General features: G+C 41.6%; 1 protein-coding gene across 1 annotated transcript; it reads left to right on the forward strand.

Annotated features, from left to right (window-relative positions):
- The first annotated feature begins 8,820 nt into the window (after window positions 1-8,820).
- Window positions 8,821-17,188, forward strand: HABP4 (hyaluronan binding protein 4). The gene is made up of 5 exons (XM_065740548.1): window positions 8,821-8,874; window positions 10,393-10,542; window positions 13,376-13,515; window positions 14,338-14,499; window positions 17,019-17,188. The coding sequence occupies exons 1-5, from the start codon at window positions 8,821-8,823 to the stop codon at window positions 17,104-17,106; spliced, it is 594 nt and encodes a 197-aa protein (XP_065596620.1). The 3' UTR covers window positions 17,107-17,188.
- Window positions 17,189-17,734: the final 546 nt, after the last annotated feature.

Raw genomic sequence — 17,734 nt, forward strand, 5'->3', positions numbered from 1 at the left:
ATGTATGTAGTAGCTAGATCCAAAAAGTGACACAGCATCACAGCTTCTACCAGGCCTTTTGCCCCAGAACAGGACACTGATCTGTGTGATCCCTTTGGGATGTTTATGTTTAAGACAAGGGAAACTTATGCATTGGAAAACCAGAGTCATATCAGGGGAGGAGAGAGTGGCTGTAGAAAAGGTAAAGGACAAGGTGTCCTTTGCTGGCTTAGCTGTAAAGGTCAGAGGAACATCATCCTCTGTTCTCCACGTGTGTTTCCTGTAACTAGGCACCTGTGCCCTTTAAAGATGTAAAATAATCAAAGAGTCATTTGGTGCAAGTCAGATAATTAGACAATTTAGACAATTTAGTTAGTATTCAAAGACAAAACAAGGCTAGTTCTAAACACAACCCCCTTTGTGTAAACATTGTGGAAAGGTGCCAGAGAGCCACCTACACAAAGAGAAGCCACAGAGCAATCTGTGTACCCCAACACCAGTATCATACATGGGCAAGCCAAAAGACCAACAAAGACCCCTTGTAACAATCTCTTGGTTAACAGAATCATGTGTAGTGTTAGTGTGTATGACAGTATGCAGGAACTTCACTGAAGCTGTATGAAGATTTGTATGTTAAATACATATAATGAGGGTGATTTAGCTCTGGGGTGTGCATGCTAGGTGGAGAGATCCCCATGCACCCAGTGTTGTAATAAACCAGTGTCAACTTTTTAAACCATCATTTGGTTTGAAGTGTTTTCTTTTTTACAATTTTTTGTAACAAAATTATATTTCAATGCCTGTACATTCGTAGGAAGCTGCTGTTCTGCACCCATGAAAAAGCCACTTATGGTGAGAATCAGGATAGAGAAGCAACTTTGGCACACAGCGGTCATCATGTCTGAGTGATCTGCTGTCAGAAGGTTAGGCATTGGTGCACAGCACTGCAAACATGAAATGAAGACCTCAAGCATAACTCTGTCTTCATACCACTTCTCTTGCCATTATGTATTCCGTGTACTAAATATTCAGACAGATGGCTTGGTTTCACATTGGATGTTACATTTAAGTATTCCTTGTCCATGTTTTTTGCTGTTTGTATGTGTTACTTCAGATTCTCACCCTTACTGTGTAAATTTGCAAATAGAGATAACAGGTTCTCTTTGGTCTCCCATGCCAAACTTCTAATCAATTGTGGGTTTGGAATCTGCAGTACATAAGTTTTATTTTCATTCATTATTCAGAGAATCAGAGAATTAATAACTTTTAAAAAGGTTTACATTTATTTTAGAAAATATATCTTCTATTTGTAGATTTCTAACTAGTAATAATTTTAGCTATCACTGTGGCATTTCTATGAGGAACTGTACTTTTTTGTTGAAGAATTCCTGCAACAGCAAGTTGGACATGAGCTGCTTCAGCTGAACAGCCCAAGCTGCCACAACGTCTATGGGAAACTTCTGTGATGATGTTGTGCAGCCTGCCTTCAGTGAAGAAGGCCTCACAGACTGCTGATAATTGTAACTTTAGGTATTTTTAGAATAAGCTGTCCTTGGTAGTCTAGTCTGTTTAGCTGGCAGGTGTTCTTCCCTTTGGGCTCTGTGTTATGCGCTGGCCACACTGATATGGTGCTCAGGGGAAAGTACACTGTGTGAACTTTGAGAAAAGTAAAAGCAGGAGATGGTCTGTGGCGAGTGGGAGAGGTAAAGTGCACTTTGAACAGGGGACGCCCTACCAGCACTGCCTTTCACATCCGCCGCCAACACATTCCTGCTTGGGTTTTTAGGATTCAGATATCAAGAGTTATCTCCCTCAAGATGGTTTCTCACTGCTGTTAATTGTTGGGAACTGCCACTGTCCCTGCCCCTCAGTTGATCGGGGGAGCGGGGAGGCAGCGTGTTAGTGCCGAGCCCGAGCTGCTCCTCCTGAGCCCTCTGCGGCTCAGAGCCCCGCGGGCCATCATCCTGTGCCGACACCTCTGTGGGGCGACTGTTACTGGCCGCTTCGTACAAGGCGGTGTCCTCGGCGTCTGAGAGCTAGCTGGTGGCTTCCCAGTACCAGGAGCTTCTGTAGTTTTAGTCTGATAAATTCTCATTTCCATTTTGCAACAGACAGTGAAACATAGCACGTTAACTATTTTTAAGATACTGATTTGTTCTTCTGAGAGCAGTGGCCTCCTAGTACTTAAGGGATGGGTTAACAGAAAGCTAGAGAAATACTGTGTTATGGAGTCCAGTGGCAGGACAAGAGGGAATGGCTCTGAACTAAAACGGGGAGATTCAGGTTAGGTGTTAGGAGGAAATATTTTACTCAGAGTGGTGAGATTGTGGAGGATTAAAAGACTATGTAGGACTGTAACAGATGTGACAACTGGGGTCATGAAGGCCAGGAGACATTCCACAATACAGCACATGGGACCACAGAGTCTGGAAAGGTGAAGAGGAGTAGGACCAATGAGAAGGAACAGAGAAGAGCGAAGGAATGAATCAGAAGTAGCCACTTGGCTGATGTGGCCTGATCTGAAGTTGTTTGTTACGAGAGCTGTCTATATATACTGTTGATGTTTAGAATAAAGGGTCATCATATTATGACTCTTGTGGAATCATTGTGGAGTCTGTTGTTTTCCTCCTGCAAATGGTGGCCCTGACATGATTGTAGCTGGGCATGGAAGATGCCACGGGAGTAGCCCCAGTGGGAGGTATTGTCACAGCGGGACTGGAGACAGAGAGGTACTGTCCAAAGAGACAGGGAAAGTCATCATCAGGTAATGAAGGAGTCACCCAGAGAGGTGGGCAATCAGGGGCAGGATGGGGGCAAGTGCACCTGCAGAGCAGCAGCAATTAGCAAATCCCTCCTGCATATCCTCTCCAAGAGAGGACAAAAGAGAAGGTCTCTCCTCTCCTCGAGGAGGACAAAACATTAATTGATGACACCTTAAAAAGACTTCTGCAGTGGTATAAAAGCAGAGGGTTTCAGGTTGATATGATTACCACCTTTGATCCGGAAGCGTGGACCAGAGTGGGTACAGCTTTGGGGGATGCAGTAATGGAGAATAGTGCACAAGAGTATTATGACATTGAGAGCAGAATGGAGAGTTGTAAACGGAACTACTAGTACTTTGTGGGTGGAAGCAGCATCTGAGCATCTGCACTCGAAATTTAAGCCCACCAGGCACTTAGGAAAAGAAGCAGTTTGTTCTAGTGAGGATTCTGATTCCTCAAGGAAGTTGCTGAGCTTGAACTAGTCCTCCCTGAACAAGACAGTCAGTTAACAGAGGTAACGCCTTTAAAACCATCTGCACCACTGCTTCAGGATCCCCTACCCCTATGAGTGCTCTGCTGTTAGATGACAATGGGGGGGAGAGATCCTTGATAACGTTGGAAAAAGTTATTTCAGCATGCAGCAAAAGAAGGTATTCCTGTCCCACAAGCATTTCTCATCTTGGTAAGGGAGAATGGACCCCAAGAATGGTGCCCGTTTCATTGGGACTTAATAAAGGAAGTCAGCAAGGCTGTTCTTACCTACGGGCTGGGAGCACCATTTACTCAGGCATTATTGGATAATATCTTTGAGGCACAGTTATGCCATATGATTGTGACCATTTAGCCAGTCTATTGTTGAAGCCTGCACAAAGGTTGCTATAGAAAGATTATTGGCAGTGCTTGTGTGAAGACAAAGCTCTTAGGAATTTGAAGAAGCCTCAGGCAGATTCCCTGCTTGGGTTAGGTACTGCCCGGTTGACAGGAGCTGCTCCCTTTAACAGTCCTCAACTTCAAGCACGACTACCAGTAGACGCTCTGCGCACTTCAGTGCAATTTGCCTTGAAGGCACTAATAACCCTCCTGAGGACAGACAAAGGGAGTCATCATTCACACAAGTTAGGCAGAGACCACAAGAATCTTACATGTAATTTATCGATAGGTTATGTGATGCGTTTAATAAGCAGGTGGCAGACGAGGTAGCGAAAAGTGCTATTATCATGAGACTGTCTGTAGAGAATGCAAATACGGACTGTGGTAGGATTTTGCTCTCATTACCAAGACAAAATACCCTGTTCTATATGATAGAGGCTCGCAATAGAATGGGATCTACAGATTTCTCACTGACTGTCCGGCGGAGGCTTTTGCCACTGTACTACATCCCGGTGAAGTCTGAAGATACTACAGTTACAGAACAACTGAAGGTTCCAAGCCACCTCAGCCACAGCCTTTAGATTTAACACTAACTTCAAATCTAAGGACGGAGGCTTTACCTTAATAGCAGTGAACGCCTTCTGAAGCATTTAATATCAGACAAGCCTTTTCAAGATGAGAGATGCATTGAACAAAAAGAAGCTAACAGTCATGCAAATGGCCAAAGAATTACCTTCAATTTCAGTAACTAAAGAACCAGGAGGGGATGAGGAACATGGTTACAGCTTCACAAATTGCAGATCTGTTTCCAGAATTTTTTGTTGATTGTTCACTGTAAAATTTTGCAAATAATTTACTTTCTCCCTACCTACTTGATTTCCTTTCTCTGTTCCTGTGACTTTGTTCTATATCTGACCACATACTTCAGCATGGAAAGATAAGTCCAGAATAACTAAAGGCTAGAGTTATAAATTTGCACTTCTTCACTAAATTTAATTTTTAAATACATGTATAGCTGATTCTTTATTCCTTTGTTTAAGGTGGGATAATGGGAGAGGTGGTGTAGCCAATATTTGGTTAACTGTATTCTCAACTCTGCTGTACAAAGGTTGGATTTTTTGACAAAATCATATGTAGCAGTGTGTTTATCAGCTAATTCACTTAAAATGATAAGCGTTGTTTACTGGTTTTTGGTATATTTGACAATGAAAAATGCTCTGACAGTAAGCAATGCAATTATTGCTAAATGCATCCAATGGTGTGGAAAGTACTTGTCAACCTATAGCGGAATGAGCTGATTGAACTCTGAAACTGTATTTGCAAAAAAAACAAAAAGGGGGAGAACCTGGGGTTACACCCCAAGAATGGTTAAATAAGGTACTCTATGTTCTCAATTTTCTTCGTTTAGTTGGGGATGACACTGTCCCACCAATGATTAAGCATATTCAAGGTATGATTGGGGAGTTACTGAGTAATGCAAAAGGAGGTTAAAGTAAGGGTACAAAACGTTCAAACAGGGAGATGGAAAGGTCCATTCAGGTGATAACATGGGGGCGAGGATAATCTTGTGTCATTACAGATACAGGAATGAAATGGGTCCCTGCAAAGTGGGTACAGCCATGGCTCCAGGACGTCATATCAGACCCTTCCTCATCAGATTCCAGATTGTGTCCATCGCAGCAGGCCCATGGACAATCCAACCGTGTCAAAACCTGTGGGTAACATTTGCTAACATGACTGGCCAGGATTCCTTCTGCCTCTCTGGCTATGCCAGGAGACCTGTTTCAAACCTTCCTAGTGGGTATACCAATATACAATTTTGGAAGGTTACATGAATAATGATACTGTTTTCACACTGAATGATACCAAGGTAATGTGAGCATGTAATAGCACAGGACGGGTTTGGATAGCTGTTTAGCTCAATATGGTATCACGTGATGGTTGAAGGATTTGATTGTTCATGGTTTACTACTGTTCATAATTGTTATTGTTGTCCTTAGGATTACTTCCTGCATGTTGTTAAAGAACATGATAACAAAAAGCTTTCAGTGTAACAATGTTGGTACAAAAACAAAGGGGGAATTGTGGAAAATTAGAAGACTATGTAGGACAATAACATAAGATGTGACCATTGGGGTCAGATGAAGGTCAGGAGACATTCCACAATACAGCACATGGGACCATGGAGTCTGGAAAGGTGAAGAGGAGTAGAACCATAAGAAGGAACAGGGAAGAGCAAAGGAACGAATTAGAAGTAGCCACTTGGCTGATGTGGCCTGATCCAAAGTTATTTGTCATGAGAGTTGTCTGTATATCCTGTTGATATTTAGAATAAAGGGTCTTCGTATTATGACTCTTGTGGAGTCATCATGGAGTCTATTGTTTTCCTCCTGCATGAGATAGCAAAATGACTCTCTGGAATCTCTGCCTGGAAGATGAACACTCATTTTAGCAACAGGCCTCCTTCATTTTTTAGGGTGCTTTGTTGTGGTTTACCAGCAGGAGGCAGAGGAACCTGTTTGTGAACAACAGAGCAAAGCTTTGAAGAAAAAGTTGTTGCACAAGTAGTCAGATGTCCATAGCCTACGAAGACCGTGAAGTATATGAAAGCCATCTTTATCTCCTGGTTCCATAGATATCTTGAGCATATAGGTTCTGAATGTAATCATCTGTATTACCCCATGACCTGATGGACTGAGTATTTTCTGCTACCTTGACACTAAGGAAAACCCTCTTTCTGCAGGAAGAGACATCAGATGTGTGCCTTGTTTTACTTTACTAATAATTTAAATGGGAGAAAAGACTGCTGGCTTTTGTAGAGCTTTAGGAAAGTGAATAAGTTTCTAGATTAGGAGTTAATTCTTGGGGGAGTGGGGGAAGAGCTTTCTCTATTAAAAGTGGCTGTCCTGGTTTTTGCATGCTTATATGTTTGTGTCTGAGATTGCTTGAGAAATAAGAGTTGTCACTGTGGTGTGGAGTACTGACACCCGGGCCTGCCTGTGTGCCTCTGACACAGGCATTGTTTTTTTTGTTTGGAAGACATAAAGTTTATTTGTTATGCATGGTTCAGTCAGAAAACTTCTGTATGCTGAAATAGTTACAGGGAGACTGCTATCTTAGTGGGTGTGAATGATTACCTACTGGGGAGGTTTCTCTTACCAACTGAATTTGGCATAAAGTTTCTAATGATGGCTACATTTCTAGGATAAGCTCCTGTCAAATAAGTAATAATGAATGACTAATTCTGATATTAATGCCTAAACTTGTTTTTTTTTCCTCTAAAATGTAAACTCTTCAGTAATTATCAGATGTAAGACCTGACTGTTGAATTTCATTTCACTGCTTAGTAATTAAATATTATAAAGGAGCATCTTTCCATTTGAACAGCTGGTCAGGTTCTGGTATTGTGATTCATTGTACATTGTATAAGTTTATCTAATTAATTGATTGTGTTGCTTGTTTGGCTTTCAAAAAGTGTTGTTAAGCTTCACAATCTTTTTATTACTAGATTATTTCTTGAATACAGTAAGTCTGAAAAAATAGTCTTTACTGTTAAGTTTGCACCATTTGTGTGACTTCAACTTGTAACCTGTAGAAAGATTTACAGTCATGTGAGAGAATGTTCTAGGTGTTGTTTAGAGGTTAGAGTGAAAGGGTTGCTTACAGTGTTGCAAATTAACATACATTTTTTACCATATAAGGATGTGATTCTGGCTTTTTAAATAAAGTTACTGTTTTTTAGATGTTATTTTAAAAATGCACGTAGAGGATTTGTGTAAAGGCTCTTTGTAGGAGCTACAGCTCCTACAGCTGCAGGAGCAGCTGTAACTTAATCAAACTTAATGTTAAGTCATTTGATTCTTTACACAGTGGCCAAACTGCATTTGCCAGCTCTTTATTCAAAGAGCCTCACTGCAGAGCTTGCATTGTTTAGCAGTAGAGGCAAATTAAATCTGTTGATCATGCAGTAATAAACTCCATTCAATTGAAAGCTCTAAACCTTTGTTGCTAATACTTCCAGAAGGTTTTCTTCTCTCCTTTTCATTTTATGACTTGTGTGATGTTTTCTACAGTTCCTAAATTGTCTGAATTTTTAGATCGGCCCCCTCCCACCTATACAGGATGCTAGTTTCCATACTAAATCCGTTGGTGGCATCAGAGGCCACCATACAGCAGGCAGCCCAGTTAGTGGCAGACTTAGGGGAGACGGAGCGCGTAAGAACCAGGCGCAATGTTCGTATAGTGGAAGACGCTGAGGCCTTCCCTATTAAAACTAAAAAGCCTGCTCCACGGATACCCTGATCAGGCCCCGTACGGGTATCCCGGAAGACTATGTCTAATGACCTCATACGGGCTGGGGTTGCGTTTACCAAAATTGATGGACAAACCAACCATGTTTTGTTACAGCTGTGGAAACAGCTTAAGAATGATCAAAAATTTCAGAGTGCTCCCAGAAAATCGGGAGTACGAATTATACAAGAAACACTGACAATAACCTGGAATCTGGCCGACTTTATAATACCAAACAGAAGGAAAAAACATCCATAGGTGTTGCGGGCTACAGTGCCTGAGCCACCTGTGGCAAAAGATTTGGATCTGTCAAAGTTCATGGATTAATGAAAAACACTGGTCCCATAGGGCCTCCAGATGTGACCGGAGGCCCTATGTAGAATTAACAATATTTTGGTCTAGGACAAATGTGCAGAAGGTGATGGCTCTAGTGGATACCGGCACAGAAACGTCAATTATATATGGAGACCCAACAAAATTTAAGGGTAATAGAGTGATGATTGGTGGGTTTGGGGGACAGACTATTCCAGTCACCCAAACGTGGTTGAAATTGGAGGTTGGGCGTCTCCCGCCCCGGGAGTATAAGGTGTCGATTGCCCCAATTCCAGAATATATCCTGGGCATAGACATTCTATGGGGTCTGGCTCTCCAGACAACTGTGGGAAAGTTCAGACTACGGCAGAGGCACATTAGTATCCGGGCTATATGGACAATATTGAGGGGCCATGCGAAACATGAGCCCATTTGTTTGCCAAAACCATGCCGGATTACTAATGTAAGACAGTACAGACTCCCGGGGGGGCAAGAAGAAATATCAAAGTTGGTGCAGGAATTAGAGAAAGTAGGTATTATAAGACCTGCACACAGCCCATATAATTCCCCCATATGGCCAGTACGGAAGTCAGATGGAACATAGAGAATGACGGTGGATTATAGGGAACTGAATAAGGTCACGCCGCCCATCCATGCGGCTGTACCCAATATTGCCTCCTTAATGGACACTCTTAGTAAGGAAATTAAAACCTACCATTGTGTCCTGGATTTAGCAAATGCATTTTTTAGCATACCTATTGCTAAAGAATCACAAGATCAATTTGCATTTACTTGGAAAGGCAGGCAGTGGACCTTTCAGGTCTTGCCACAGGGGTACATGCACTCACCAACATACTGTCATAATTTGGTGGCACGTGACCTGGCTGATTGGAGAAAACCGAACAATGTGAACCTATACCACTATATTGACGATCTCCTGTTAACATCCGACTCACTGGAAGCAGTAGGGGAGGCAGCAGATTCATTAACTGCCTACCTAAGTGAAAGAGGATGGGCTATCAATCCTCAAAAAGTGCAAGGTCCAGGACTATCCGTAAAATTTCTAGGGGTAGTCTGGTCAGGAAAGACCAAAGTGTTACCTGATGCCATCATAGATAAGGTTCAGGCATTTCCAGTCCCTACAACACCAAAGCAGCTGCAGGAATTCCGGGGGATACTGGGATATTGGCGTTCCTTTATACCTCATTTGGTGCAGCTGCTGAGACCTTTATATAGAGTTACCAAAAAGGGCCAATTATGGGATTGGGGGAGAACAGAACAGGATGCTTTACAACAAGCGAAACAGGTGGTTAAACAAGCCCAGGCACTGGGTATATTTGATCCTACCCTCCCAGCTCAGTTAGATGTTCATGTAACTCAAGATGGCTTTGGCTGGGGCCTGTGACAACGTCAGAGTTCTGTTCGGACCCCCATTGGATTTTGGTCTCAGGTGTGGCATGGAGCAGAGGAAAGATATAGTATGATTGAAAAACAGTTATTGGCTGCCTATTCCGCATTACAAGTGGCAGAGCCAATAACCCAAATGGCCAAAGTTATAGTCAAGACTACATTGCCAATCCTGGGGTGGGTAAGAGATCTGACCCACCTTCCTAAGACGGGGGTGGCCCAGGTGCAGACGGTGGCACGATGGGTCGCCTATCTCAGTCAGAGGAGTAGCCTGTCTTCCTCACCGTTGAAAGAAGAGCTCCAGAAGATTCTTGGCCCAGTAACATATCATAGTGATGCACCGAAACAAACTTTGGTTGCTCCACCACGGAAGAGTCCCGTCCAGGAAGGAAAATATCCTATTCCTGAAGATGCCTGGTACACGGATGGGTCCAACAAGGGCAACCCAAGTAAGTGGAGAGCAGTAGCGTACCATCCTGCCACAGACACAATCTGGTTTGAAGAGGGGGATGGTCAAAGCAGCCAGTGGGCAGAGCTGCAGGTGGTGTGGATGGTTATAACCAAAGAACCTGGTGATGGTATCCTGAATATTTGCACAGATAGTTGGGCTGTGTATCGGGGGCTCACTCTTTGGATCACACAGTGGGCCACCCAGGATTGGACTATCCACTCCCGACTGATCTGGGGCAAAGATATGTGGTTAGACATATGGAATGCAGTCAAACACAGAACTGTACGTGTCTACCATGTTTCTGGTCATCAACCCTTACAGTCACCAGGAAATGATGAAGCCGACACACTGGCCCGAGTTAGATGGGTTGAGAACTCGCCATCTGAGAATATTGCTTATTGGCTACATCAAAAGCTGCGGCATGCTGGGCAGAAGACCATGTGGGCAGCTGCTAAAGCGTGGGGACTGCCCGTACAACTATCGGACATCGCTCAAGCATGCCGAGACTGTGACGCTTGCTCTAAGATAAGACCGAGGTCACTGCCTGAAACTACAGCCCATCTTGCTAGAGGACACAATCCTCTACAGAGGTGGCAGGTTGATTATATTGGGCCTCTCCCTCGGTCTGAGGGGGCGAGATATGCCCTAACCTGTGTCGACACCGCGAGTGGGCTAATGCAGGCCTATCCAGTACCAAAAGCCAACCAGGCATACACTATAAAGGCACTCACAAGGCTGATGGCTGCCTACGGGACACCACAAGTCATCGAGAGCGACCAAGGAAGTCATTTCATGGGTGCAGTGATACAACGCTGGGCAGAAGAAAATAATATTGAGTGGCGATTCCACCTGCCATATAATCCAACGGGGGCAGGCCTTATCGAACGTTACAATGGTATTCTCAAGGCTGCCCTGAAGACAGACTCTCAGTTCCTTCAGGGGTGGACAAAGAGACTCCCCGAGACCCTGCAGGACCTGAATGAAAGACCTAGAGATGGCAGACCCAGTGCCTTGAAAATGTTACAGACAATATGGGCCTCCCCACTTAGGATCCAAATTACGGGCACCGATAATGAGGTGAGACCTCAGATTGGCCGTGAGAACAATCTTCTGCTCCCTGCCCCTGAGGACCTAAAACCAGGTACCAATAAGATAAAATGGCCCTGGAAGGTGCAGGTAGGACCACGATGGTGCGGCCTACTTGCACCTTCGGGGAGATTATTGGAGTTGGGGGGTTCGGTAGCCCCTCTGGTAATTGGTACATGGCCTATTGAAATAATGAGTAACACTCCAGCCTTTATTGCTAAGGGGACCCCTATCATGTCTCTGTGGCAGATCAGAACACCCCCTTTGGTGCCTGATATAGTCGTACAGCCACAGACATCGGGTCAAAGAGTTTGGTACAGACGGCCAGGGCATGCCCCTGTACAAGCTGAAGTGTTAACCCAAGACAGGAATACGGCCTGTATCTTACCCTGGAGAGCAGATCTTCTCCTCTTGGTACCTCTAAAACACTTATATTACCCCCCATAAGTCTATGAGTCGCCAGAAGGAACCAAACAATGCTATAGTGTTCCGGAGTTGCAGCATCTGGTGATGGTCTAACCGGGACTGATGACACATAAGATGGACCTGCACTGTGTGATTGCATGCTTCCAGTAGATACCACCGAGCACTGACCCAAAGAAGAGTTCAACTGATATGCCAATCATCACTCATCTCGGATTACATCAGCATGCGTTGCGACGGGCAATTATGTAAGCGTCATGATGTATTGGGTCTCTGTATCAAGGGGAGCTCACCTTATGGTTACTTGATCAGTGGTTCATGTCGTGAAGGGGTGGAGTGTATGGGAACTGCTGAATCACAGCCTGAACCACTGATTGGTCACCTGAGGTGAGCACCAAGTCAACCATGGGGGCACAGGTGGAGGTGATATACCTGTGTGATTGGAAGAGGTGGAGCCTGGCTCCACCTCTCCCAAACCCCATTTAAGGGCTGACCACCACCAGGGAAGGATCTCTTCTTGGAGATCCCTCCTATGTGGAGTCCCCTGCAAGCCTTGACATCTTGAAGGTGAGCCATCTTCTCTTTTGTATTATTTGTATCCCATCTATATAGAACTACCCAAAATATAATATCATCTATACTATTTTGTTGTGAAGTACCATCCTTGGGAGTTATTTACCTCACGACTTCATCCCATTTTTTCTAGGTCAACTTGACCTAGAAAAGATCAGTATTCAGTTTATCACAGTGTTTGTTAGACTTCACATAGAAGATCCACAAAACCCTTCTGTGATTTTGCGATGGAATTGCCAGGTCACAGCCTGAACCAGTAGAAGAGCACCTGAGTGATGGGAGCAGGGGAGCCCAGATCCACCTGTCCTCTCTCTCACTCTTGGTGATGCCTCCAGCTGTGCTTCTGGGAGCACATATGCACTCAGTGCCTGTGTGTTTTGCCCCCCCATCCCCCTTTCCTTTTCTGGTGTGCCAGAGTTCAAAGTATAGAAGGCTGCATTCCTGAGCTCATACTTTTTTCCAAACTGCTGCTGAGAGGGGTGAGTTAATTTCTTTCTCTGATATCTTGTTCTATAGCACCTGTATCTCACATAAAGGCTCTGTCATTGCCTTTGTTTGCTTTACAAGTTTTGAAGGAAAGTTGCATACCAATTGCTTTTTCAGATCCAATCAAAGTAAGTGGTCATAAATGAGTAGTAGTTTTCTTTTCCCACACTAAGGCTCCAGCTTAGAATCAGTGCTTGTATAATTGGTGTTATAGTTGGAATGTGCGTATAGTGGACAGTGTATGCCATTCTGTATTCTTTATAACTTCAAGCTTTCCAAATTAGTGCACTTTAATAAAAAGTTCTCAAACTAGTTTCAGAAACTGTCCTTTAACCAGATATTATGTCTTAGTTTTTGGGATGCAATTACGCTGCCTTGTGTAAGAATTGAGATAATCTAAACCTTGAGGAGGGAGAATGTATCACTTCAAGTGGTTTGTAGATTAAAGAAAACCAAACAAACTTTATTCTGTGTACAGATATGATTATCCTTATTGCATAACAAGAACCTTCATCTATCACAATTTTATCTTATTCTCTGAGTGGATTTTCTTTGTGTATTTAAATACAGTGTCTGACAAGACTGTCAGTGCATTTAATAGTTGGGGGGGATTTGGGACTGGAGAGAGCTAAAGCAGAAGTCTGGAAGGTGTGTTTAGCTACTTCTGTTAATTACTAGTAATTGCAATTCATTTACTAAACTATTAGTAATATGTGTGTATGTTTATGTAGGTTAGAAGCAAGCGCCTAAACAAGAAGAGTGTGGAAGGAAAGACAATAACAGAGCAGAGAAGCAGGACAAAGATAAATGGGGACCCTCATTTCTGAAATACTCATCTTATGAAGCAGAAAGTCAAGCAGAACTCACAACTAAAAGGTATGTATCATACAGAAGATCATAAGGTGCCTCAAAAAAATGTAAATGGGATGGGAAAGGGGGAAAGAGTTAACATTTTTAAACAGATATCATAGCCAAAGGTGACTTAAAGGCATAATTGTATTATTAGTGTGGAGTTTTGGTGGAGTACAAACTAATTATGTTTGGTAGAGCTGTAATTTTTGCATCCTTGCAGACTGATTTGAAACTGTTCTGTTAACCAAAGGCAAAACTAATAACTGTTAAGATTTGAAAACTTAGACCTTACTCTGTAATGTAAACATGACATTTCTGGACTTGGTTGACAAGTTTTATAGGACATCTGTAGCAGATTGTATTGTAAGATTTATTCTACTTTCATACTGAAACTACACCTTTATTGGCTACTTGGACACTGAACACATGCATATTTTGTTTTTGTTATAGGTACTAGAATAATTCCACAAACTTATAACAGTTAAGAGTATAGCTCTTGTTGCTGTCTGCTAAAATAGTTTATATTTTAAAATTTTGGAGAAGTTGTTTGCAGTTGAATACAAATCTGAATTTCAGTAGTGGAGTTATTGCTCAGTTAATTCACTGAGGGCATGACAGCTTTATAGCATTTTATTGAATTCTCTAATATTTCTATTCATCAACAGCTAAGGTTTCTATTCCTATTGTGTATAATAATTCTTACTTTAATGTCAACAATAATACAACTGTACTGTATTATGTAAAGATGTAGATTTAAAAATCTTACAGTAGCTCTCCTGTGCTGATGTCATTACAGCTACCCAAGTGTAAACATAATATTTTGTTTCTCCTTGTTCTCTGATCAAGTCGTCTTAGACCAATTGAAAAGTTAGATTATGAAAGGACAAGGGGTGGTGGAAGAGGTGGAATGCGAGGCAGAGGAAGAGGTGGTAGAATAAACAGAAGTTTTGATGGCTTCAACCAAAGAGGAAAATGGGAATTTGAAAGAAAAAGTGACAGTGATAAGATGTAAGTGCTGAATGTACTTATTCTCAGTGAACAATAGAGTTGAAATTACAGTAGAATTATTACATATTCTCTTCTTTCTTCAATAGATAAACTGGTTGCCAAAAAGACCCATTTTAATTTGGGGCTCGACTGAAAAAACTAAGAATGCGCATTCCTTTCTCTAAAGGAATGAGAACAGATGACACCAAGGGTGGAAGTGGAAGCTTGCAACTGGAGAACAGCTACATATATGATGTACAGTATATAATTGTGCCCACCATCACCATCTCTTTCCCACTGTAGCCCATGTTTTGTTCATCGAAGTCTGGATGTTTTTGAGGTTGTGCATAAGTTGTGTTTTCTATTCATAATTGTAATTAAGTCAGTTCTGTAGCTTTCTGAACTCATCTCCATATATATATACTGAGGAGTTTAACTTGTAGCAAAGATATGGTGAGACTTCTTGAATAAAGACCAGCCAAAGTCCTGTTGAGTGGGGACAAAGTCATCTTTTAACTGAAATGAAACGAGTTAAAAATGTTCCTAATCAAGTAAACAGGATTCTGGTATTTATTGATGTTACTACAAAATGGTAGTTAAAGTGAACCCTAAGATTTGTTCCCTTTTTCTCAAGTTTTGTGTATCGTATTCTATGTTGCAAAGTTGTAGTTCAGTTCTGTGTGGCTCGAGAGATGTTTAGCTGACTGTGCCACTAATACGTTTCAAAGCATGCCAGGCTCAGTGACAGAATGTAACTGTTATTTTAATGGTCAGAAAGATTAGAAAAGTTAGGAACTTCAGTTCTCTGCTTCACTCACTTACTTGTGCTTCGATTAACAAGAAGCTTGTTGGGGAAATCTGCTTTTGTCTGTTCTTTGCATTTAGTAATATGTTATTCCTCTTAGTAGCTTTTATCCTTCTAGAAGTTTTTAATTGAAGGCTGGTGTTAGAAAAAGGCAAAATTCTGAGCTTAGAATGAACAGTTTGGTCACGTACAATTGTTTTAAATAGTAGTTTTATATTTTTGACTTAGATTATGATGTTTGTTAATATATACTAGGTTTTCTTGGGGTATCTGGCTAAAAGATTTCAGAAGAGAGAAAAACACCTTTGAAAGGTAACAGTTTCAGGGCTTGATATTCCAAGTTCTTCTGAAAGATTATACTGACTTCTCTTCTAATACTGTATACTAAGATTGAAAGCTTTAAGTATTCCAGCTTTACAAAACAAGTGGTCAGCTATGTGGTTGTTTACCACAGTAGTTGTGCCACTAGCTAAAACCATAATTGTGGTTTTAGTTGGTAGCACGAAGCTAGCTTGCATAGTATATAGCTGAAGATGATGTGAACTGTGTAAGGCTCAGGAAAGTGAAGTTCAGTTGTGTTTTTGCCTGAGTCTTCCCTAATAACTGCTTGCCACACAGTCCTCAGTCGTTTCATCTGGTAGGAGATGAACACTGGAGAACAATGTCCCTCCTACTGTTAGTGAAGATCAGGCTTGCAACCACCCTGAGGAGCCTGACATCAACAAATCTATGGGTTCTGATGAGATGCCTCCCAGAGTCCTGAGGGAACTGGCTGATGTAGTCACCAAGCCACTCCCAATGATATCTGTAAAGTTGCGGCAATCAGGTGAAGTCCCTGGTGACTGGAAGAAAGGCAACATCACACCCATTTTTAAGAAGGGTACAAGGATGACCCTGTGAACTACTGAGATAAGGAAACAATATTTTACAGTGGGGGTGATGAAGCACCAGAGTAGGTTGTCCAGTAATATGGTTGATGCCCTGTCCCTGAAGACCTTAATGGAGAGGCTGGATAATGCCCTGGGCAACCTGATCTAGATGTGTATCCCTGTTTTTAGCAGAGGAGTTGGACTAGATGGCCTTCAGAGGTCCTGTTCAACTCTGAGGATTCTATGGTTCTGTTTATTTCCCCTTGCTAGTTCTTTGTTCAGTAGCATCACTGCTTAAGATACAAGTACAAATATCAGTGCCTTCTTGTGATATGTCACATATGGTAGAAGTTTGATTAAATTGGAATTGTCTAAGCAATTCTAAAAATGTATCTGTATCTTAATTGCTAATGATTAATTGAATCTAGGTTTATGGTTTTAAAATTAAAAAAATGCTTCCTTACCTGTAGAATGAAAATAGGTCTTATTTGACCAGTGAAGTGTTACAGAAAATGAAAACTTCAAAGATGGAATATGAATTTAACTATTTTAATAGCTGAAAATAAAAATGCAGGTATAAGCATCAGGTATGTACTGTAGTCAAGTACTGGTATTCATAATAGGGTTATTGTCTTCATGCATATTACTTATTTGATTAAAAGTACATAAAAGTTAGGTTCTTCCAATCCTTTCAGTTTTGTTAGTTCATATAGTCATGTAGAGCAACTTTTTTTCTTTTGATTCTAGAGTTTCTTCTATTGTTTTTCTTCTTTTTAAGGATTTTTGCCAAAAAAGTAATGTTTTCGTCCTCCAGGTTTTTCCTAATACATCTTACAAAGACCTTATGTTTCTGTTTACTGTTTTAGTGGGATGGAACTGACTGCTCCTATGGAAGCAACTGCAGAAACAGCTAGGTCTCCAAGGATGTCTGAAGGAGAATCTCAACAAGTATAGCTACCTAAAATACTTTTTTCTAAATGCAAGGGGAAACATTTACTGTTATCGATATTCTTGACTTGTACTGAGAAATGTACTTGAAACCTGAACTGTGAAGTTTTGCTACTAAAAATATTTTAAAAAAGAAACTTTTTCTCTACTTTTGGCTCAAGAAAATGAATTCATAAGTATCAGTAAAGCTTGATTACACAGCTGCAGTTTTATAGGCCCACTGATACTGACATTCCTAACACTTAGTAATCATTTAATGAGGGGCTGTGCGTTTTGTGTTACCTTTTGACTTGGGTAATGGGTAAAAATTACCCTTTATTGAAGTACTAAAGTACTTCAGAGGTAATTAAAAAAAATAAGGTATTTAGGGTACCTGTGCAGTCACACAAACACAATTAAAATTCACTAAGATAGAATTCTCAAACACATTCATCAATCACTATAAAGGTCCTTCATATATTATTAGAACCTGAAAAACGTGCAGGAAATGGTCTTGCAGTGAGCCTTAGAAATAGAAGATCTGAGAAGGTAAAAAGAGGATCTTGCCTTTTGCTTTCTGACTTCAATTCTATTCAGTGTCCAGAGGAGATTTTAGATAAAATAAATGCTTTACCTTAGAAGTAACCAGACAGTC

This window comes from Cyrtonyx montezumae, unplaced genomic scaffold (genome assembly GCF_038088225.1).
Source record: "Cyrtonyx montezumae isolate F1298 unplaced genomic scaffold, pur_monq_1.0 scaffold_29, whole genome shotgun sequence".
NCBI lineage: Eukaryota > Metazoa > Chordata > Aves > Galliformes > Odontophoridae > Cyrtonyx > Cyrtonyx montezumae.

What these genes read in the sequence shown, in the direction of transcription:
- HABP4 (XM_065740548.1), top strand. Translation starts at nt 8,821, where the DNA reads ATGACGGTGGATTATAGGGAACTGAATAAGGTCACGCCGCCCATCCAT. An exon ending in CGCCGCCCATCCATGCGGCT is followed by an intron (nt 8,875 to 10,392) that starts GTACCCAATATT and finishes CAACCCTTACAG; the next exon opens with TCACCAGGAAATGATGAAGC. An exon ending in AAAAGTGACAGTGATAAGAT is followed by an intron (nt 14,500 to 17,018) that starts GTAAGTGCTGAA and finishes TTACTGTTTTAG; the next exon opens with TGGGATGGAACTGACTGCTC.